We start from the raw sequence: 24158 nt of genomic DNA on the forward strand, positions 1-24158 counted from the left end.
TCAAAAGCAACGGAGACAGAAGCCCTGATTAGAAGGCGGGTATTATATTACATTAATCGGCAAGAGCTGAGTATGGCCCGAAATTAATTTTATAGACTGGGACGAAATTAAACCACCTCACTACATTCGATGAATTTATAAATGCTTCATACCCCGTTTCTTTTCCTTTGAAACTCAATTATTTGTGCAACTTTTGGTCAATGTTTGGATGTTTTCGTCAAGCCAGAGTGAGCGTCTGTGGTATAAAGTGTATTACAGTTCTTGTTTTATTCCTTATGGTAAGTCTATGCGATAAACTGTGTGAATACCTTGCAATGCATGCTCTGTAGCAGTGCAGGAACACTGCACATTTGGAGTTCCATGTATGGGTTCATGAAGTATTTATTGTTGATCGGAAGTGATAGTTAAGGTCATCAGATTTAAAGCAGAAAAATTTGTCGTTTTGAAGGTTTCAGGGAACGGAAAGGAATTGCTAACGCCGGTGTTAGAAAACGTCTACAGTTAAATGCTATTGCAAAAATTTAGAAGAAGGGAACTATATTAATGAACATGTGCACTTCATAAACAACCTTCTGACATGTTAGATCTATATGACGAACAAAGCTCAAATTTATATCGTTGACAGTCGGTTTGAATCTTTTCAGGGTCTATTTTACAGTGAAGCACCTTGGAATTTGCAAAGCAGAAATCCATGATATTAACTTAATTTACTAAGTCGAAATCGGACGAAGATTGATGTTTAAAGGCATTCTTCAGATTTCGCATAAGAAATTTTTACTAGCAGTTTGCAACTCCATTAATTAAAATGGAAAAGAAAAGGTTGTAGTCAGCGGCTTCTACCGTGATTCGAAATGCTATGTCTTATAGTACAAGCACTGCAACGCACAAGGGAACCTCTGAGCTAACGACACACTGGCGGCCAGAGGCGGAATATAGTCACTGCGATGTTGCCTGACCCTCAAAACGCAACCTTAAACACACGAACAGAGGAGGTGGAGATTACTGTTTTAACGTCCCGTCGACAACGATGTCATTAGAGACGGAGCACAAGCTCGGATTAGGGAAGGATGGGGAAGGAAATCGGCCGTGCCCTTCCTAAGGAACCATCCCGGCATTTGCCTGAAGCGATTTAGGGAAATCATTGAAAACCTAAATCAGGATGGCCGGGCGCGGGATTGCACCGTCGTCCTCCCGAATGCACACACAAACAGGTGTTACTTATGTGAAGAACGCCGTTCTTGGAGTCCAGAAATTAAATATACTTTCTAATTGTGTCATCTTGCAGTCGATTATATCGTACGAGTCTTCGATGTGGGAAATGAATGTCAAGTGAATTTAGCGAGGTAACGCCGACCTACACCCGGAAGTAAATGCACTATCAGAGTGTTGACAAATACTTGCTACGACGCTGCCATTTCTAGGCTCTCTGATGAGGCAGCTCTTCAGCGAAATGCTTGCCGTGATTCTCCGATACGGTTCTTCAGAGTGGAGACGCGCGCGCACGTTTGGTTTTTATGCGGCGTACTCCCCTGATGGTTTCTTACGTCGCCTTGTGGGCTATGTATACATATGAGAATTCAATTATCATTAATCCAGAATCATACAAGTTTCAGCTTCCGGCGTGGAAGAAGGCTGTTGACGCCGACATTATATCATTTCAACGTAGGTAAAGCAAAACGGATCATTCAATGTTTCTCATTCAACATAAAGCATGTGAGATAATTTTCCGTAACGTTCATAATCATCTAAAAATACAAACGAAGTAAAAATACACCGGAAGCTTATTCGAATTGAATATAACGCTTTGCACCTCGATGTAGAATTTGTCCACTTGCAATCTTTTGCAGCATACACATAGAATGTCATGATTACCACGAGAATGAAGAAATATGTTGGTAAGGATGGAAGCAAGAAGAGACGCAGTCAACAAGTATTCTATTCCTCATGGCATTCATTTCATTTGACACGTAAGAAGAGGTAAAGCGGGAATTTACTTTCGTTAACACGAAAGATATGCCGCACATATTGATAACGAGGAAGTCTGCGTCTTCATACGTTTCCTCCTTGAAATCTGTATGCTCTATTATATACTAAGTAGCCCGATCATTGTTTCAGTAATGTTACCCTCTTGTTTGACCCCGTAACGATGAACAGATTCCAAATGCATGTCTCCCTTCCTGGGTTGTTTTTTGTGTTTTATTGCTTAGAATTCCTGAAGCAGACCACTGTGCCTTCCCCCCTCGTGGGTTAGGTCTCAAAACTAAACCGCTTTGTATCCAATGGCTTAATTTATTCAGACTACATCATCATAAGATTATCAAACAAAGCCTTCCATTTACAGTTGCAGCACTCTAACCAGCACTGACCAAAGTGTAATCCACGGTCATGGTCCTAAATTACCAGCTGTCTGCTACTGTGGCAAAGTCCGTACTACACTTTCGATTCCGCAGCACCATTTTATCTGGTAACACTGTGTAGTTGCACAGTTGTGCATCCAGGTCTGTCCTCACACTGTCAACTTTATGTATCTCACTTCTCCTGTAGCGTATATCACGAGGAGCCGAAGTAAATGAGTGTATTCTGCATGACGTAACATTCAGTATTCCCTTCTTTCATAGCCACTCTTCTTGTGCATCGATACCAAATAGGAATGCGAAAACTCTTGCGAGTGAGAGAATGACAATAACAATCGTAACAAGAACAAGCAAATAATGAATGATGTTTATTCCAACGCAGAACGAGAATGGCTTTAAATATAAAAATCTGTATCTATATCTACATCCATATCTACTGATCTTTGAGTTGCCACAATGCAAATATATTCTTAGCATTTAGTTACTGAATTTAGTTCTGGATGTTTGCAGAGAAAAGGAAAAGTCGGTACTTCTCGCTAGTGTAATATAATGTGAACCAGCAACTACCCTTTCCTTAGAACACGACTCAAGCAGGTCCTCAAGTAGGTAGCAAGGCACTGCTGCATTCTGTTCCCTGACATTGCTCTGATGACGGTTAATGCAGATAGTTCCGATTATGAAATACAAAACGTATTGCAGGTTAGTTCCTAGGATAGTAACATTAAATTTGCGTTGTAGACGGCACATGAACGTGACGACTATCCATATTACTCATCAATATAAAAAGACAATATTTTGGGAATTTAGCAGGATTACTCAAAATGAATTCTGAAATTGGGTGACTGACCGCACAGGTGCTAAACGTCGTCAAGAGTATACGATGTCCTAATCGCATTAGGAATATGAAGATCGTCTTCGACAGCTCGCAACTTTCACATTGCTATCTCCACCCTACTCCAGACAGCCCTCGGTGGAGTTGCACTACGTTGCCGATGTTATGGAAGGCCTTCAAACCGACAACAGACCACATATTGAAAAATACAAGCGAATTCCCTTGCAGCGTAAGCTTATTGTAACTAATCTAAAAATTATTGGAGAGGAACATTGTCCTATTCAAAAAAAGTAAAATGTTACACACTGTTGACGTCAAACGGACATTATCTATGTCCTGTCTTGTGTCCTACTCATCTATAATATCAAGTGTACTATGAAAATGTTATATATAATGGATGATAGAGTAATGCATTGATACCAGATGGTGGGGGACGGCCAGTGTGGCCGTGCGGTTCTAGGCGCTTCAGTCTGGAACCGCGTGACCGCTAAGGTCGCAGGTTCGAATCCTGCCTCGGGCATGGATGTGAGTGATGTCCTTAGGTTAGTTAGGTTTAAGTAGTTCTAAGTTCTAGGGGACTGATGACCTTAGAAGTTAAGTCCCATAGTGCTCAGAGCCATCTGAACCATCTGAACTATTTAACTCAAAATGACATTAAAAATTAAAGTTATTCACGAGCAGCTAGTTGAGAATATGTATGAACATTAAATGACACGACGAACTGAAATAATATGACGAAGAGTTCAGCGCTCACTGGGAATAGAGCCCCACACATATCGTTGTTGACTACACACAAAGAGACTTCAGCTACCGAATTTTTATCCACCAGCTGCTCAGAATAGTATCTTGAACTTACAGTCATCTCGCAAATAGTTCTGTGTCTCACTGGGAGTTAAAAACGTCAGATATCGTTAGAGTTGACAACGAATGAAAATACATTAAAAATCAAAATTATTATCCACTAGCAGATAGGTGTTCTCATGATAGAGCTTGATAATACATAATTAAATCTTTAGTGCCGGGCCAGGATTCGATCCCATTCACGCGTAATATGTGAAGGTGTTGAGGAATCTGCAGTTTTGAACAAACAACAAATTGTAGCCGAGCTGTATTGCCACGAAAGGATCAAATTCCGCGTTAAGGGCGGTCTCAGTTGTATTCCCAGTTTAGAACCAATTTTATCGACATACAGAAGCTCAAATAAAAGATGGAATAAGTGTCCTGTGACCATACATAGCGTTTGTGTCGTCACTTGAAATAAATAACTAGTATAAGAAAGGTTACTGGTGATAGAGTTTCTACATGTCGCCACTCCAGACTTTATTGTGGTTCAACCTACCGTCTACTTGGTAAAGAAGGAATATCATCTTGAATGCGAATTTTCAGACCACGCAGCCATTATATCTCCTTCACTTGATGTAGCCAGGAGAGAATGGAATCTGTCTCTCCCTATCTAAAATCATTGACGGAAGTGGGAATCGAACCCAGACCATAGGTATAACAAGCTACCATTCGTCCAAAAGAACCACGAAATCCTCTTCTCTGCGAGTCATTTTTCTATCGTAACGCAGTTGCGCCACACTGGATGAGAATTCTGACACACAGGCTCCCTGTAGTAATTTGCAGCATGTTCAGTAAATTCATTTACTTGGTTGACCGAATCACCATGAACTAGCTGCCTCGGCTACCAAGTGCATACATTCGACTATTTTGTAATCACAGAAATAAAATCACGTAACTGCCACCTACACACAACTGCCAACAGTGTAGGATGCAGAAGTTTAAATAGTAAGTGTTCCTTTCCACTTGAGCTAGTCTATTGCGCTATCTGGTACGTCGTTCAGTCCAAAAGAAAAGCTGTAACTGTTTGTCTCTCAGAAGTCAAGACCTGGCCATATGCATAATCTCACAGTGCTGTGGAATCCAAAAGTTCTGGAGGAATAGTTGCCGAGCTCTGGAGCTGCTGTAGCTACGTGTCAGCTTGTAGCATAGATAAGATGTCGCGAGTTCGAATACATTCAGTACTACATTTTTTAAAACGCAATTCTGCTCTCTGCTGAAGGTATCAATCTAATGGAACTTCGAACATAATTCCCTTCACTTCTCAACCCAAAGTAGTCGCATGTGGAAAAAGGGCTAACTACTGTGACATTTTGTTCTATTCAGGTTTAATAGACAGCAGGCAGCAGATGCATCTCGAAGATGTGCAGGGAGAGCGCATCGTGCCATAATATGTCAGAAAAGTATTTTCTACATTAGCCTTCGTGTGGTAGTGATATTTTATTCTTCTTCAAACTTTGTTTGACAGCTTTAACTCAGAACAAGTTTTCTACATGCATGTAATCAATAAACCGCATGTGCATTGTCAGACTGTCATAGGTAACATCAGAGAATTCGCATATATCGTTGATGATTAATTTCTCTCTCATGTTTACTATTGTTTTAACAACACTAAAGGAAACCTTACGAAAATTGTGCACTGTATTATAAGAAATGAAATAAAACTAACCATGATAACCTTACGACGAAAGTATCTGTACACAAGCATGCCTCTATCGACACGAATTAGTAAAATACTACTCACATAGATTTTGATTGGGTCTGTGTTTAATTGGTATGCTGTGTCATACTCAAGAGGTATGCAAATGTGGCATTTCATAAATATAGTTACGCATTCCTAGAAACCCAAAATTCGCTTGGCAGCAGCGGAAAGAGGCCTTACCTGTTGTGCAGCATTGTAAGTTTTTCAACATTGCACTATGAGCTGAAAGCATTTTCTTGCGATTTCCTTACTGATGTTTGATCTGACTGCTTGTAGCTCTTTCACAGAAGGGATAAAAACGTTACAGTCAGTGACACTGGAACTGCGAACCGTAACAGACGCTTTTCCACAGGTCAGCACGTTACCACAGAGCTGGCGAGGAGGTATGGGTCTTAGCTTCATATTACGAGGGCAATAGTAACTAGAACTCGTAAACCGCTATTTGAAGGTCGAGATTAGTTGCGGTTTACACCTGCAACGACTTTCCTGGGCTGAAAACCGTAAATTTTCAATATTTTGTTACCCTTCAAGCGATAATAACTCAGATTATTCAATGGAAATGACAGGTAAAATCAAGTGAACTTTGAGGCTTAATTCCGTGCACACCAGGAAGTAACTCGTCGATCACAGAGTTGCCAAACATACGTTGCCTTGTTGCCAAATCTCAGTTACAGTACCAGCAGGAAGAAGACGAACCGATGTGATCCTACAGCGGTCTGGGAAGTGACCATAGCTGGTGTCTCCAAGTCGCGGCTGCTACGGCCTGGAATACGTAATGCGTCTGATTCGCTTTCTGTAACTAGGTTTAGGGACTGGAGCGTAGTTACTAATAATACTCAGAACTGACTGCAAACTGAGCATCATAAATCAGTAACTCTCATTGTTGTTTTTATATTTCTTTCGTAAGTGTACTCAAAACTAAGAAAGTCATTCACAGGCGTTTTCGTGCCTCGCCGATAGTCGAGCACAACATACAAATAAAAATAAAAAAGAATGTGTGTGTGTGTGTGTGTTTGTGTGTGTGTGTGTGTGTGTGTGTGTGTGTGTGTGTGTGAGAGAGAGAGAGAGAGAGAGAGAGAGAGAGAGATAAATAAAAAGCAATGAGAGAGAGTGTAAAAAATTGTTGTAAAGAAATTGAATCATGGTATTTAAAGAAATCTTTCATTAAAATGACACGTTCCACATCATTACGAAATGTCGTATTCATGATCTATGGAACAAGAGTTAATCTAATGTAATCTAATCTAATCTAATCACATCATATTGATGGTTAGCCATGAAGAGTCATGAATTACCGAAATTTTGGCCAATACCAGTAACCAAATCTAAACTTGAAAATAAAAGACGACAATTTTTGTAATAAACCGTGACTCCTATCAAGACCCTTTCGTCCCTGTTATCTAACCACGAAAGATGTCTGATATACCTCCATTCGGAAGTAACAAAGTGTGCATGCATTTAAAGATGAAGTGCATGATGTGAATTTCTGTGACGGAGATACGAACCCATCACGTAATCCGATTGTTAACTAAGAAAAATCAAATGTTACGTATCGGTTTTTCTTACGAGCCACTAGGTGTCTGAATCTAAAATAAGGATACACACTTTTGTGCCTAAGCGACAATCGAACTGCACACCTACCGTGCATCCACGAATATAGCTTAAGTATCAGTTGCTTATTCATGAACAGTAAGATGTGTGCGTGTTTGACCAGAAATAACGACACCTGTTGCGATTGTTGGAAACACATGAACAGACATTGAAATTGCGCGTTAATTTTCACTAGCAGGTGGGTGTGCACTTGATAAAGCTAGAAATGAAATTATGAATATGTTTGTACTGGATCAGGTTTCAGACCCACATACTTACCTTTGGAGGAGACCTAGAGAAGATTGCAGTCTTGGGAAAAGGAACGAAATGACTGAACTATACTGTTCCGAGAGATTCAGATCCTCGAAAGAGGAGATACGAATTCGAATCACAGTCCTGCACCAAATTTTTAAACGTCTGTAGTTCAATCAAGTACAAGTAAAGTAAGAGCCCTGTCCCTTTAAATGGCTATCGGTTCATCAAATAAAATAAAATTTCCTAATGTAAGTAAGCTTACTGGCGACTGTATTTCTGTTTACCATGACTTCCGCTGTGTCATTTCCCAACGTAAACCGGCTCTGGCCAGTTGGTAATGAAGGAACGTGATGTTTAATGCGGATTCTGGATTATAACGTCTTTCTCTTGAGGTTACCAGAGGTAAAATAAATCTGTTTGTGCCTCTTAAAAGTAAATGCCTGAACCCACGCATTGCACCTGTGATAGCTCGTTCCACCATACCATTGTGGCCACATTACCCAGCCCCAAGAGTGTGCTGTAACGGATGATGTGCTTAGCTTACAAAATTAGTCACGGTGGAAAAAATGCGAGTCTATTAAATGGTCAAGTAGAAGCAAGCTTCTGACGCAGAGATTATGCTATTCTCATGTCAGCAGGATGTAAAGACTCTTCTAGGCATCATAGGCTGGATGTGAAGCCATTTTGATTTTTCACAAATTCAGCAAATTTCTTTGTTCGAGAAAATCCACTGTGAAGTGTGAAGTTGCCGGATAATTCGATTATTACTGTTATTATTACTATCATTTTATTCATACCGCTGCTGTAACACAAGTGCTTGAACATCATTTAATGCCTTTTGGTCACTATAGATGTAGTTTCCCAAGAACAGGTTCTTTCCCTGTCTACGGAATCCTTTTCATGTTAATATGAAACACCAGCAATTACTCGTAGATTACTTTAAAACTAAAGTAATTGACGAAGACGTTACTTGGCAACAAAAACGCACTGCCTTTCTTCATTTACTTTCGCCTAGAAATGGCTATCGAGTACTGACAAACCAAAAGGCAAGAGATCTTACTGCCTTCCGATATACGTTGCTGTTAGTTCTTCCACATGATTTGGTCGACATGACCTGTTTCAAGTTGTGTATGACAGACAGTGTTTTAGAAAATCTATTGTTTCCCTTTGAAATAAACAGAAGTATTTTCATTCTAAGCTGTCCAAGTACAAAATTTTCGCAATATTAGTTCAAATTTAATATTCGCTTCTATAATGTAGGAAAGTATTTCACAGTCGCAAAACTCGCATCCGAAACGTTGACCTTACACTTAGTCGCTGACCATACATTCTAGCTCAGAGTGACACCAGTTTAAATAACCTAAGTAGCGAAGACTGTTTGCCAGTGCTCTTTCTCACCGGAAAATACGCAATTCACTCATTTGGCTCCATAAGTACACTGTAACAGTAATTTCTGTGTGGAATTTGTCAGTAAGCTTTTGCCTTCCAACCGGCAAAATACGGCAGAGTACGGCCGGTAAACAATTCACAAACCACGATTTAGTGCCAATAAGACGATTTCTTTAAACATTGTCGAAGCTGAGGGAATTTAGTTTCTGCTTAAATCGTCTTAAGCAGCAACGTTCACAGATATCTCAAGTAGGAAAAAGCTGAATATCCAGGTACGAAGGTTGTAAAACAAACTTCCCACAGTTTGTGTCAGGTTGATCTTTCGTCTGATAACACTGCTTAAGTATTTTGTCTAAGAGGTATCACAAGTAGTATCCCTGTAGCTGTGGGAATCATTGCTTGAAAACGAGTTTAACACCAATGGGTACAGTGCTGCTAAATTTTCACAATTATTATCAACCTAAGTCTGAGTTCATCCACAAACTGAGGCGTATTTATAATATTGGAGCTAGACTGTGTATCCTTGTCTTTCTTGAGTGGTCATTGGAAGGCGTTTACACACACGTATACAATACTATGAATACTTCGAACGCTATGGTTAACGTTGCTCTCATAAACTACATTTTTTTTAAATTCTTCTGGGTCTTCAGCGTGCAATATGTGTTGTAGATACAGTCTCAGACCAAAAAATTGACCGCCGAGTCGTTCACGTAAGGTGGACAATACAGTCGTGCTCCTCTCAGGATTCTATGTCTTGCAATATGCTCGATCTAGCAACATGTAGACTGCGGCACTTCCCAGAGGAAGTCTTGACTCCAGTCTTAGTACATTACTCTTGACTACGACCGTAGTCTTGAGGTAAAACGCGAGACCAGCTAATATGATATTGTAGATTCGCTTGAATTACACTCATAGCTTCAGCACCGAGAGGAAAGGGGCGATAAAAATTTTGTCGATATGTGCTTTCGGTCGCCAGACGTCATATTAACTGGTCTCGCGTTTTACCTGAAGACTACGGTCGTGTTCCAGCAGCGGTATGAATAAAATGATAGTAATAATAACAGTAATAATCGAATTATCCGGCAACTTCACACTTCACAGTGGATTTTCTCGAACAAAGAAATTTGCTGAATTTGTGAAAAATCAAAATGGCTTCACATCCAGCCTATGATGCCTAGAAGAGTCTTTACATCCTGCTGACATGAGAATAGCATAATCTCTGCGTCAGAAGCTTGCTTCTACTTGACCATTTAATAGACTCGCATTTTTTCCACCGTGACTAATTTTGTAAGCTAAGCACATCATCCGTTACAGCACACTCTTGGGGCTGGGTAATGTGGCCACAATGGTATGGTGGAACGAGCTATCACAGGTGCAATGCGTGGGTTCAGGCATTTACTTTTAAGAGGCACAAACAGATTTATTTTACCTCTGGTAACCTCAAGAGAAAGACGTTATAATCCAGAATCCGCATTAAACATCACGTTCCTTCATTACCAACTGGCCAGAGCCGGTTTACGTTGGGAAATGACACAGCGGAAGTCATGGTAAACAGAAATACAGTCGCCAGTAAGCTTACTTACATTAGGAAATTTTATTTTATTTGATGAACCGATAGCCATTTAAAGGGACAGGGCTCTTACTTTACTTGTACTTGATTGAACTACAGACGTTTAAAAATTTGGTGCAGGACTGTGATTCGAATTCGTATCTCCTCTTTCGAGGATCTGAATCTCTCGGAACAGTATAGTTCAGTCATTTCGTTCCTTTTCCCAAGACTGCAATCTTCTCTAGGTCTCCTCCAAAGGTAAGTATGTGGGTCTGAAACCTGATCCAGTACAAACATATTCATAATTTCATTTCTAGCTTTATCAAGTGCACACCCACCTGCTAGTGAAAATTAACGCGCAATTTCAATGTCTGTTCATGTGTTTCCAACAATCGCAACAGGTGTCGTTATTTCTGGTCAAACACGCACACATCTTACTGTTCATGAGTAAGCAACTGATACTTAAGCTATATTCGTGGATGCACGGTAGGTGTGCAGTTCGATTGTCGCTTAGGCACAAAAGTGTGTATCCTTATTTTAGATTCAGACACCTAGCGGCTCGTAAGAAAAACCGATACGTAACATTTGATTTTTCTTAGTTAACAATCGGATTACGTGTTGGGTTCGTATCTCCGTCACAGAAATTCACATCATGCACTTCATCTTTAAATGCATGCACACTTTGTTACTTCCGAATGGAGGTATATCAGACATCTTTCGTGGTTAGATAACAGGGACGAAAGGGTCTTGATAGGAGTCACGGTTTATTACAAAAATTGTCGTCTTTTATTTTCAAGTTTAGATTTGGTTACTGGTATTGGCCAAAATTTCGGTAATTCATGACTCTTCATGGCTAACCATCAATATGATGTGATTAGATTAGATTAGATTACATTAGATTAACTCTTGTTCCATAGATCATGAATACGACATTTCGTAATGATGTGGAACGTGTCATTTTAATGAAAGATTTCTTTAAATACCATGATTCAATTTCTTTACAACAATTTTTTACACTCTCTCTCATTGCTTTTTATTTATCTCTCTCTCTCTCTCTCTCTCTCTCTCTCTCTCACACACACACACACACACACACACACACACACACACACAAACACACACACACACACACATTCTTTTTTATTTTTATTTGTATGTTGTGCTCGACTATCGGCGAGGCACGAAAACGCCTGTGAATGACTTTCTTAGTTTTGAGTACACTTACGAAAGAAATATAAAAACAACAATGAGAGTTACTGATTTATGATGCTCAGTTTGCAGTCAGTTCTGAGTATTATTAGTAACTACGCTCCAGTCCCTAAACCTAGTTACAGAAAGCGAATCAGACGCATTACGTATTCCAGGCCGTAGCAGCCGCGACTTGGAGACACCAGCTATGGTCACTTCCCAGACCGCTGTAGGATCACATCGGTTCGTCTTCTTCCTGCTGGTACTGTAACTGAGATTTGGCAACAAGGCAACGTATGTTTGGCAACTCTGTGATCGACGAGTTACTTCCTGGTGTGCACGGAATTAAGCCTCAAAGTTCACTTGATTTTACCTGTCATTTCCATTGAATAATCTGAGTTATTATCGCTTGAAGGGTAACAAAATATTGAAAATTTACGGTTTTCAGCCCAGGAAAGTCGTTGCAGGTGTAAACCGCAACTAATCTCGACCTTCAAATAGCGGTTTACGAGTTCTAGTTACTATTGCCCTCGTAATATGAAGCTAAGACCCATACCTCCTCGCCAGCTCTGTGGTAACGTGCTGACCTGTGGAAAAGCGTCTGTTACGGTTCGCAGTTCCAGTGTCACTGACTGTAACGTTTTTATCCCTTCTGTGAAAGAGCTACAAGCAGTCAGATCAAACATCAATAAGGAAATCGCAAGAAAATGCTTTCAGCTCATAGTGCAATGTTGAAAAACTTACAATGCTGCACAACAGGTAAGGCCTCTTTCCGCTGCTGCCAAGCGAATTTTGGGTTTCTAGGAATGCGTAACTATATTTATGAAATGCCACATTTGCATACCTCTTGAGTATGACACAGCATACCAATTAAACACAGACCCAATCAAAATCTATGTGAGTAGTATTTTACTAATTCGTGTCGATAGAGGCATGCTTGTGTACAGATACTTTCGTCGTAAGGTTATCATGGTTAGTTTTATTTCATTTCTTATAATACAGTGCACAATTTTCGTAAGGTTTCCTTTAGTGTTGTTAAAACAATAGTAAACATGAGAGAGAAATTAATCATCAACGATATATGCGAATTCTCTGATGTTACCTATGACAGTCTGACAATGCACATGCGGTTTATTGATTACATGCATGTAGAAAACTTGTTCTGAGTTAAAGCTGTCAAACAAAGTTTGAAGAAGAATAAAATATCACTACCACACGAAGGCTAATGTAGAAAATACTTTTCTGACATATTATGGCACGATGCGCTCTCCCTGCACATCTTCGAGATGCATCTGCTGCCTGCTGTCTATTAAACCTGAATAGAACAAAATGTCACAGTAGTTAGCCCTTTTTCCACATGCGACTACTTTGGGTTGAGAAGTGAAGGGAATTATGTTCGAAGTTCCATTAGATTGATACCTTCAGCAGAGAGCAGAATTGCGTTTTAAAAAATGTAGTACTGAATGTATTCGAACTCGCGACATCTTATCTATGCTACAAGCTGACACGTAGCTACAGCAGCTCCAGAGCTCGGCAACTATTCCTCCAGAACTTTTGGATTCCACAGCACTGTGAGATTATGCATATGGCCAGGTCTTGACTTCTGAGAGACAAACAGTTACAGCTTTTCTTTTGGACTGAACGACGTACCAGATAGCGCAATAGACTAGCTCAAGTGGAGAGGAACACTTACTATTTAAACTTCTGCATCCTACACTGTTGGCAGTTGTGTGTAGGTGGCAGTTACGTGATTTTATTTCTGTGATTACAAAATAGTCGAATGTATGCACTTGGTAGCCGAGGCAGCTAGTTCATGGTGATTCGGTCAACCAAGTAAATGAGTTTACTGAACATGCTGCAAATTACTACAGGGAGCCTGTGTGTCAGAATTCTCATCCAGTGTGGCGCAACTGCGTTACGATAGAAAAATGACTCGCAGAGAAGAGGATTTCGTGGTCTGTTTAACGTATACCTATGGTCTGGGTTCGATTCCCACTTCCGTCAATGATTTTAGATAGGGAGAGACAGATTCCATTCTCTCCTGGCTACACCAAGTAAAGGAGATATAATGGCTGCGTGGTCTGAAAATTCACATTCAAGATGATATTCCTTCTTTACCAAGTAGACGGTAGGTTGAACCACAATAAAGTCTGGAGTGGCGACATGTAGAAACTCTATCACCAGTAACCTTTCTTATACTAGTTATTTATTTCAAGTGACGACACAAACGCTATGTATGGTCACAGGACACTTATTCCATCTTTTATTTGAGCTTCTGTATGTCGATAAAATTGGTTCTAAACTGGGAATACAACTGAGACCGCCCTTAACGCGGAATTTGATCCCTTCGTGGCAATACAGCTCGGCTACAATTTGTTGTTTGTTCAAAACTGCAGATTCCTCAACACCTTCACATATTACGCGTGAATGGGATCGAATCCTGGCCCGGCACTAAAGATTTAATTATGTATTATCAAGCTCTATCATGAGAACACCTATCTGCTGGTGGATAATAATTTTGATTTTTAATGTATTTTCATTCGTTGTCAACTCTAACGATATCTGACGTTTTTAACTCCCAGTGAGACACAGAACTATTTGCGAGATGACTGTAAGTTCAAGATACAATTCTGAGCAGCTGGTGGATAAAAATTCGGTAGCTGACGTCTCTTTGTGTGTAGTCAACAACGGTATGTGTGGGGCTCTATTCCCAGTGAGCGCTGAACTCTTCGTCATATTATTTCAGTTCGTCGTGTCATTTAATGTTCATACATATTCTCAACTAGCTGCTCGTGAATAACTTTAATTTTTAATGTCATTTTGTGTTAAATAGTTCAAATGGTTCAAATGGCTCTGAGCACTATGGGACCTAACTTCTAAGGTCATCAGTCCCCTAGAACTTAGAACTACTTAAACCTAACTAACCTAAGGACATCACTCACATCCATGCCCGAGGCAGGATTCGAACCTGCGACCGTAGCGGTCACGCGGTTCCAGACTGAAGCGCCTAGAACCGCACGGCCACACCGGCCGTCCCCCACCATCTGGTATCAATGCATTACTCTATCATCCATTATATATAATGATTTTCATAGTACACTTGGTATTATAGATGAGTAGGACACAAGACAGGACATAGATAATGTCCGTTTGACGTCAACAGTGTGTAACATTTTACTTTTTTTGAATAGGACAATGTTCCTCTCCAATAATTTTTAGATTAGTTACAACAAGCTTACGCTGCAAGGGAATTCGCTTGTATTTTTCAATATGTGGTCTGTTGTCGGTTTGAAGGCCTTCCATAACATCGGCAACGTAGTGCAACTCCACCGAGGGCTGTCTGGAGTAGGGTGGAGATAGCAATGTGAAAGTTGCGAGCTGTCGAAGACGATCTTCATATTCCTAATGCGATTAGGACATCGTATACTCTTGACGACGTTTAGCACCTGTGCAGTCAGTCACCCAATTTCAGAATTCGTTTTGAGTAATCCTGCTAAATTCCCAAAATATTGTCTTTTTATATTGATGAGTAATGTGGATAGTCGTCACGTTCATGTGCCGTCTACAACGCAAATTTAATGTTACTATCCTAGGAACTAACCTGCAATACGTTTTGTATTTCATAATCGGAACTATCTGCATTAACCGTCATCAGAGCAATGTCAGGGAACAGAATGCAGCAGTGCCTTGCTACCTACTTGAGGACCTGCTTGAGTCGTGTTCTAAGGAAAGGGTAGTTGCTGGTTCACATTATATTACACTAGCGAGAAGTACCGACTTTTCCTTTTCTCTGCAAACATCCAGAACTAAATTCAGTAACTAAATGCTAAGAATATATTTGCATTGTGGCAACTCAAAGATCAATAGATATGGATATAGATATAGATACAGATTTTTATATTTAAAGCCATTCTCGTTCTGCGTTGGAATAAACATCATTCATTATTTGCTTGTTCTTGTTACGATTGTTATTGTCATTCTCTCACTCGCAAGAGTTTTCGCATTCCTATTTGGTATCGATGCACAAGAAGAGTGGCTATGAAAGAAGGGAATACTGAATGTTACGTCATGCAGAATACACTCATTTACTTCGGCTCCTCGTGATATACGCTACAGGAGAAGTGAGATACATAAAGTTGACAGTGTGAGGACAGACCTGGTAGCACAACTGTGCAACTACACAGTGTTACCAGATAAAATGGTGCTGCGGAATCGAAAGTGTAGTACTGACTTTGCCACAGTAGCAGACAGCTGGTAATTTAGGACCATGACCGTGGATTACACTTTGGTCAGTGCTGGTTAGAGTGCTGCAACTATAAATGGAAGGCTTTGTTTGATAGTCTTATGCTGATGTAGTCTGAATAAATTATGCCATTGGATACAAAGCGGCTTAGTTTTGAGACCTAACCCACGAGGGGGGAAGGCACAGTGGTCTGCTTCAGGAATTCCAAGCAATAAAACACAAAAAACAACCCAGGAAGGGAGACATGCATTTGGAATCTGTTCATCGTTACGGGGTCAAACAAGAGGGTAACATTACTGAAACAATGATCGGGCTACTTAGTACATAATAGAGCATACAGATTTCAAGGAGGAAACGTATGAAGACGCAGACTTCCTCGTTATCAATATGTGCGGCATATCTTTCGTGTTAACGAAAGTAAATTCCCACTTTACCTCTTCTTACGTGTCAATTGAAATGAATGCCATGAGGAATAGAATATTTGTTGACTGCGTCTCTTCTTGCTTCCATCCTTACCAACATATTTCTTCATTCTCGTGGTAATCATGACATTCTATGTGTATGCTGCAAAAGATTGCAAGTGGACAAATTCTACATCGAGGTGCAAAGCGTTATATTCAATTCGAATAAGCTTCCGGTGTATTTTTACTTCGTTTGTATTTTTAGATGATTATGAACGTTACGGAAAATTATCTCACATGCTTTATGTTGAATGAGAAACATTGAATGATCCGTTTTGCTTTCCCTACGTTGAAATGATATAATGTCGGCGTCAACAGCCTTCTTCCACGCCGGAAGCTGAAACTTGTATGATTCTGGATTAATGATAATTGAATTCTCATATGTATACATAGCCCACAAGGCGACGTCAGAAACCATCAGGGGAGAAAGCCGCATAAAAACCAAACGTGCGCGCGCGTCTCCACTCTGAAGAACCGTATCGGAGAATCACGGCAAGCATTTCGCTGAAGAGCTGCCTCGTCAGAGAGCCTAGAAATGGTAGCGTCGTAGCAAGTATTTGTCAACACTCTGATAGTGCATTTACTTCCGGGTGTAGGTCAGCGTTACCTCGCTAAATTCACTTGACATTCGTTTCCCACATCGAAGACTCGTACGATATAATCGACTGCAAGATGACACAATTAGAAAGTATATTTAATTTCTGGACTCCAAGAACGGCGTTCTTCACTTAAGTAACACCTGTTTGTGTGTGCATTCGGGAGGACGACGGTGCAATCCCGCGCCCGGCCATCCTGATTTAGGTTTTCAATGATTTCCCTAAATCGCTTCAGGCAAATGCCGGGATGGTTCCTTAGGAAGGGCACGGCCGATTTCCTTCCCCATCCTTCCCTAATCCGAGCTTGTGCTCCGTCTCTAATGACATCGTTGTCGACGGGACGTTAAAACAGTAATCTCCACCTCCTCTGTTCGTGTGTTTAAGGTTGCGTTTTGAGGGTCAGGCAACATCGCAGTGACTATATTCCGCCTCTGGCCGCCAGTGTGTCGTTAGCTCAGAGGTTCCCTTGTGCGTTGCAGTGCTTGTACTATAAAACATAGCATTTCGAATCACGGTAGAAGCCGCTGACTACAACCTTTTCTTTTCCATTTTAATTAATGGAGTTGCAAACTGCTAGTAAAAATTTCTTATGCGAAATCTGAAGAATGCCTTTAAACATCAATCTTCGTCCGATTTCGACTTAGTAAATTAAGTTAATATCATGGATTTCTGCTTTGCAAATTCCAAGGTGCTTCACTGTAAAATAGACCCTGAAAAGATTCAAACCGACTGTCAACGATATAAATTTGAGCTTTGTTCGTCATATAGGTCTAACATGTCAGAAGGTTGTTTATGAAGTGCACATGTTCATTAATATAGTTCCCTTCTTCTAAATTTTTGCAATAGCATTTAACTGTAGACGTTTTCTAACACCGGCGTTAGCAATTCCTTTCCGTTCCCTGAAACCTTCAAAACGACAAATTTTTCTGGTTTAAATCTGATGACCTTAACTATCACTTCCGATCAACAATAAATACTTCATGAACCCATACATGGAACTCCAAATGTGCAGTATTCCTGCACTGCTACAGAGCATGCATTGCAAGGTATTCACACAGTTTATCGCATAGACTTACCATAAGGAATGAAACAAGAACTGTAATACACTTTACACCACAGACGCTCACTCTGGCTTGACGAAAACATCCAAACATTGACCAAAAGTTGCACAAATAGTTGAAAATGGTTCAAATGGCTCTGAGCACTATGGGACTTAACATCTGTGGTCATCAGTCCCCTAGAACTTAGAACTACTTAAACCTAACTAACCTAAGGACATCACACACATCCATGCCCGAGGCAGGATGCGAACCGGCGACCGTAGCAGTCGCGCGGTTCCGGACTGAGCGCCTAGAACCGCGAGACCACCGCGGCCCACAAATAATTGAGTTTGAAAGGAAAAGAAACGAGGTATGAAGCATTTATAAATTCATCGAATGTAGTGAGGTGGTTTAATTTCGTCCCAGTCTATAAAATTAATTTCGGGCCATTCTCAGCTCTTGCCGATTAATGTAATATAATACCCGCCTACTAATCAGGGCGTCTGTCTCCGTTGCTTTTGAGCGTGAATGGAAATTGTAGAAATTTTCTGTGGAGCAACATTTAATAATAAAGCGTTTTAAATCATCAAAAGCGATGAGCGGTAGCAGGCGCTTTCGATAAAGAATGGGGGAGAGCAGCGCCGCTGCTGTCGCCACGGCCGCTGCCAGTAGCCAGCAAATGGATCCCGGAGCTTTGCCGCCTACGGCGTCCAGAGGAGGACAGTCTGCAGGAAATCTGCCGCAAAATCGTTACTGGATAAAATTATGATATCGGTGTGTCACAAAGCGAAATAGATTGAATCTGCGCTACCATTACATTCACGTCTTCAGCATTCAGACAGAAAAGGCTATAAAAATATTTTATACCAGCTGCTCTCGATCCACTGACATTATGGACAGAAACAACGCACGCTACCGCTAGACCACAGGCGTAATCAGCCTAAAGTTTCTCTATCATGGGACAAGTTTTCCTCCAGGAAGTGCCGCAGTCTACAGTGTTGCCAGATTGTGCAGATAACCGGACTTAGAGAATTAGCGAGTTGGCCAGTTTTTTTGTCCCATGTCGCGATCGGCGCGGACTTAGCCTCTGAAGCGGCCGGCCGCCGGTCAAGTTTTATGTCAAAGAGTGTACATTACCATGATGGGTGAGGTACACGTACACACGTGGTTTCCGTTTTCAATTACGGAGTGGAATAGAGTGTGTCCCGACATGTCAGGCCAATAGATGTTCAATGTGGTGGCCATCATTTGCTGCACACAATTGAAATCTCTGGCGTAATGAATGTCGTACACGCCGCAGTACATGTGGTGTAATGTCGCCGTAGGCTGCCACAATACGTTGTTTCATATCCTCTGGGGTTGTAGGCACATCACGGTACACATTCTCCTTTAACGTACCCCACAGAAAGAAGTCCAGAGGTGTACGATCAGGAGAACGGGCTGGCCAATTTATCGTCCTCCACGTCCTATGAAACGCCGGTCGAACATCCTGTCAAGGGTCAGCCCAGTGTTAATTGCGGAATCTGCAGGTGCACCATCATGCTGATACCACATACGTCGACGCGTTTCCAGTGGGACATTTTCGAGCAACGTTGGCAGATCATTCTGTAGAAACGCGATGTATGTTGCAGCTGTTTGGGCCCCTGCAATGACGTGAGGACCAATGAGGTGGTCGCCAATGATTCCGCACCATACATTTACAGTCCACGGTCGCTGTCGCTCTACCTGTCTGAGCCAGCGAGGATTGTCCACGGACCAGTAATACATGTTCCGTAGATTCACTGCCCCGTGGTTTGTGAAACCCGCTTCATCGGTAAACAGGTAGAACTGCAACGCATTCTCTGTTAATGCCCATTGACAGAATTGCACTCGATGATTAAAGTCATCACCATGTAATTGCTGATGTAGCGACACATGAAACGGGTGAAAGCGGTGACGATGCAGTATGCGCATGACACTACTTTGACTCAGTCCACCGGCTCTCGCAATGTCCCGTGTACTCATGTGTGGGTTCATGAGCAGCTAACACACCAATTGCACCCGCTTCTCCTGTGACGGGCCTGTTACGAACCCGTTTGCGTGCTACGACCATACGTGTTGCATACAGTTGGCGGTAGATGTTTTGCAATGTGCGGCACGTTGGATGCTCTCTGTCTGGGTACCGTTCTGCATACACCCTGCAGGCTTCAGCTGCATTTCGTCGACACTCGCCATAGATGAGTATCATCTCCGCCTTTTCAGAATTCGAATACACCATGGTCACAGTTCCTACAACACTACACTATCACAGACGTCTGGTAACACGGTGTACTATACTACAGTTGGTCTGCGTGCGGAGACGAATGCAGAATAAAAATAGCAGCAAGCGCTACATGCGGACACTGCGACAGCTAGACCAAACCACAACAGTGCACTACAGCCACACTCGTAAACACGGTTGTCATCGTAAACATGTCCCTGCAGATGCTGCTCGCCGACCGTGGCCCGTGTTTGTTACAACACGCAACTGAACGTCGGAGGTTTCAAGCGTCAACTTTAGGTTACAATATCTCCGGATGTAATTAACATTTTACAATGCAACAAACGGCACTGATTACGTATTTATTTATATGTTCAGATGTGCTAACAAAACTAACGTGGTATTCCATTAAAAAAACGTAGGTTTGTGTTAAAAAACATACTTCCGTGCATTTTTGTATGGTTTGTATTAAACAATTACACTAGCCCCTCTCCTCACGTTCGGTCTGTGGAATCGGTTCGTCAGTATTTGATGTGGTTTACGAAATATATCCAGCGGTAACGTTAGGTGACTCACCCTATATATATATATATATATATAGGGTACAACTCCCATGTATAAAACATCTTCAAATGTCTAATTAATATAGAAATGAGTTAATGTGCTTAGCTAGTTTTTCATGCATTTCAATGTTTATGACACCATACATCCTGAACTAAGCGTCATACAGTGATATAACTTAACAGGTAGCCTACATTCAGTGGTACGTGTGGATAATGTCTGCAAAATGTGTTGCGAATGTGGCTATTAGTAAGGAAACGATAAATGAAAAGTCATGGGTGATGCTAATCCTTTACTGCTTGAACAGAGAAATGTAGTAAGCAATAACCTTTTTCGCTTTTATTACTTTATGGGGCCTGTCAGAGAGAAATAGTTCCAAAAAGTTTTGAAATTGTGTGTTAAGTTAGTTGGAAGTCACTAAGTGCTCTCAAATGACGAATAAATATACTCCGGGTAATCTATGTGCCTTGAATCACGCTGTCTCAAGAAATGTACACAGTTTCTAACTTCAGTACTTGACGCACTGCTTTAAACCATTAAGGTAAGATCACGTCTCTTAACGAGTCGATTATGAAAGTATTTTAAATTTTCCGATTCGGTTTATAATGAGATGAAGTAGCGTACTGGAAATCAAATTTTTGTTGCCCCTGAAAGACACTAATTAGGCAGTCTACAACTGGTTTGGGTGACCCGGTGGACCATTTATTAATACCGTTTAATATTGTCTGTATTCTGTAGCTGTCACGCTTCCAAACCTCAGATGTTAAGTCCCATAGTGCTCAGAGCCATTTGAACCATTAAGGACCGTGTTTCCGTACCACCACTGCCAAGAAAAGTGGAACAGCTCAGAGAATGTATCAGTGCTACTATGTTGACCAGTGACAGGACGTTGCTAGATAGGGTGTACTGTGTAGGGTGTATTGTGTGACCAAAGGGGCACTCAGAGAATATTTCTAGAGTGCAAAATGCAAATTTTGCAGTACATTTATAGTAGTCCTACACTGTTATGTCACAAAGAGCTGTACATTGGCTGTGTCTCTCGACCGACCTTTTAATGAGTATGTCCTTTCCTAAGAGACTCTTGTGTGAATGTCAAATGTGAACTCTCATATGTGATGACGAATTACTGTCGATGTAATTATGAAGAAATAACATATTAATAAATACACGTAAATAAAAGTCGATATTACTTGAAGTGTAATGGTTCAAATGGTTAAAATAGCTCTGAGCACTATGGGACTTAACATCTGAGGTCATCAGTCCCCTAGAACTTAGAACTACTTAAACCTAACTAACCTAAGGACATCACACACATCCATGCCCGAGGCAGGATTCGAACCTGCGACCGTAGCAGTCTCCTGAAGTGCAATTATTGTTAGCAAGGAAGCTCAATTATTGTTAACAAGGAAGTGTCTAAGGGCATACATGAAATTATTCATTAGATCATACACCAGATGCCTGGTGTACTTTTCCTGCTGATCCCTCAGCAGTCGAGCTTACATGTAGCTGGACGGCTCCACCGTGCAGACAGAGACGCCCCACTTCTTCATCTCGACACGCAGAGCGTCGCAGTACGAGATGACGGCACTCTTGGACATGCAGTACGGGGACAGTATCGGCATTGCTGTCCTGCCTGTGGAATGAACAAATTGACGACAAATGCACAGAAGCTATAAACCGATACAAAAAGACATAGACACTTCAAGTTTCAGAATTAATTTCAATCATCATTTACATAATTTGGATATTTATTTTGCTTTAGCGTTTTCAACAGATTATAGTGTCAGCTTCAGAAGACTACAAAATTTTGGATGCTGTAAACCGTTAGAACTTGACCACACATACACTACTGACCATTAAAATTGCTACACCACGAACATGACGTGCTACAGACGCGAAATTTAACCGACAGGAAGAAGAAGCTGTGATATGCAAATGATTAGCTTTTCAGAGCATTCACACAAGGTTGGCGCCGGTGGCGACACCTACAACGTGCTGACATGAGGAAAGTTTCCAACCGATTTCTCATACACAAACAGCAGTTGACCGTCGTTGACTCGTGAAACGTTGTTATGATGCCTCGTGTAAGGAGGAGCAATGCGTACCATCACGTTTACGACTTTGATAAAGGTCGGATTGTAGCCTATCGCGATTGCGGATTATCGTATCGCGACATTGTTGCTCGCGTTGGTCGAGATCAAATGACTGTTAGCAGAATATGGAATCGGTGGGTTCAGGAGGGTAATACGGAATGCCGTGCTGGATCCCAACGGCCTTGTATCACTAGCAGTCGAGATGACAGGCATCTTATCCGCATGGCTGTAACGGATCGTGCAGCCACGTCTCGATCCTTGAGTCAACAGATTGGGACGTTTGCAAGACAACAACCATCTGCACGAACAGTTCGACGACGTTTGCAGCATCATGGAGTATCAGCTCGGAGACCATGGCTGCGGTTACCCTTGACGCAGCATCACAGACAGGAGTGCCTGCGATGGTGTACTCAACGACGAACCCGGGTGCACGAATGGCAGAACGTCATTTCTTCGGATGAATCCATGTTCTGTTTACAGCATCATGATGGTCGCATCCGTGTTTGGCGACATCGCGGTGAACGCACATTGGAAGCGTGTATTCGTCATCGCCATGCTGGCATATCACCAGGCGTGATGGTATGGGGTGCCATTGGTTACACGTCTCTGTCATCTCTTGTTCGCATTGACGGCACTTTGAACAGTGGACGTTACATTTCAGATGTGTCATGACCCGTGGCTCTACCCTTCATTCGATCCCAGCGAAAGCCTACATTTCAGCAGTATAATGCACGACCGCATGTTGCAAGTCCTGTCCGGGCCTTTCTGCATACAGTAAATGTTCGATTGCTGCCCTGGCCAGCATATTCTCCAGATCTCTCACCAATTGAAAACGTGTGGTCAATAGTGGCCGAGCAACTGGCTCGTCACAATACGCCAGTCACTACTCTTGATGAACTGTGGCAGCGTTTTGAAGCTGCATGGGCAGCTGTACCTGTACACGCCATCCAAGCTCTGTTTGGCTCAATGCCCAGGCGTATCAAGGCCGTTATTACGGCCAGAGGTGGTTGTTCTCGGTTCTGATTTCTCAGGATCTATGCGCTCAAATTGCGTGGAAATGTAATCACATGCCACTTCTAGTATAATATATTTGTCCATCTGCATTTCTTCTTGGTGTAGCAATTTTAATGGCCAGTAGTATATATGTAAAGTGTAAGAATTGTATTACAGAAACCTTAATATTGGTTTACCAGATGTCATATTCTTCACAGAAGCATACAATGAGG

General features: G+C 41.5%; 1 protein-coding gene across 3 annotated transcripts in view; it reads right to left on the reverse strand.

Moving 5' to 3' along the window:
• LOC126242219 (short-chain dehydrogenase/reductase family 9C member 7-like) overlaps window positions 1-24158 on the reverse strand; it is a 189467-nt gene that overhangs the window by 64249 nt on the left and 101060 nt on the right. For all 3 annotated transcript variants that reach the window (XM_049948072.1, XM_049948070.1, XM_049948071.1), the window contains exon 5: window positions 22340-22472. In XM_049948072.1, coding sequence (XP_049804029.1) covers window positions 22340-22472 — 133 coding nt within the window. The remainder of the gene's footprint in view (window positions 1-22339; window positions 22473-24158) is intronic.

The sequence above is a fragment of the Schistocerca nitens genome, chromosome 1 (genome assembly GCF_023898315.1).
Source record: "Schistocerca nitens isolate TAMUIC-IGC-003100 chromosome 1, iqSchNite1.1, whole genome shotgun sequence".
Taxonomy (NCBI): Eukaryota; Metazoa; Arthropoda; class Insecta; order Orthoptera; family Acrididae; genus Schistocerca; species Schistocerca nitens.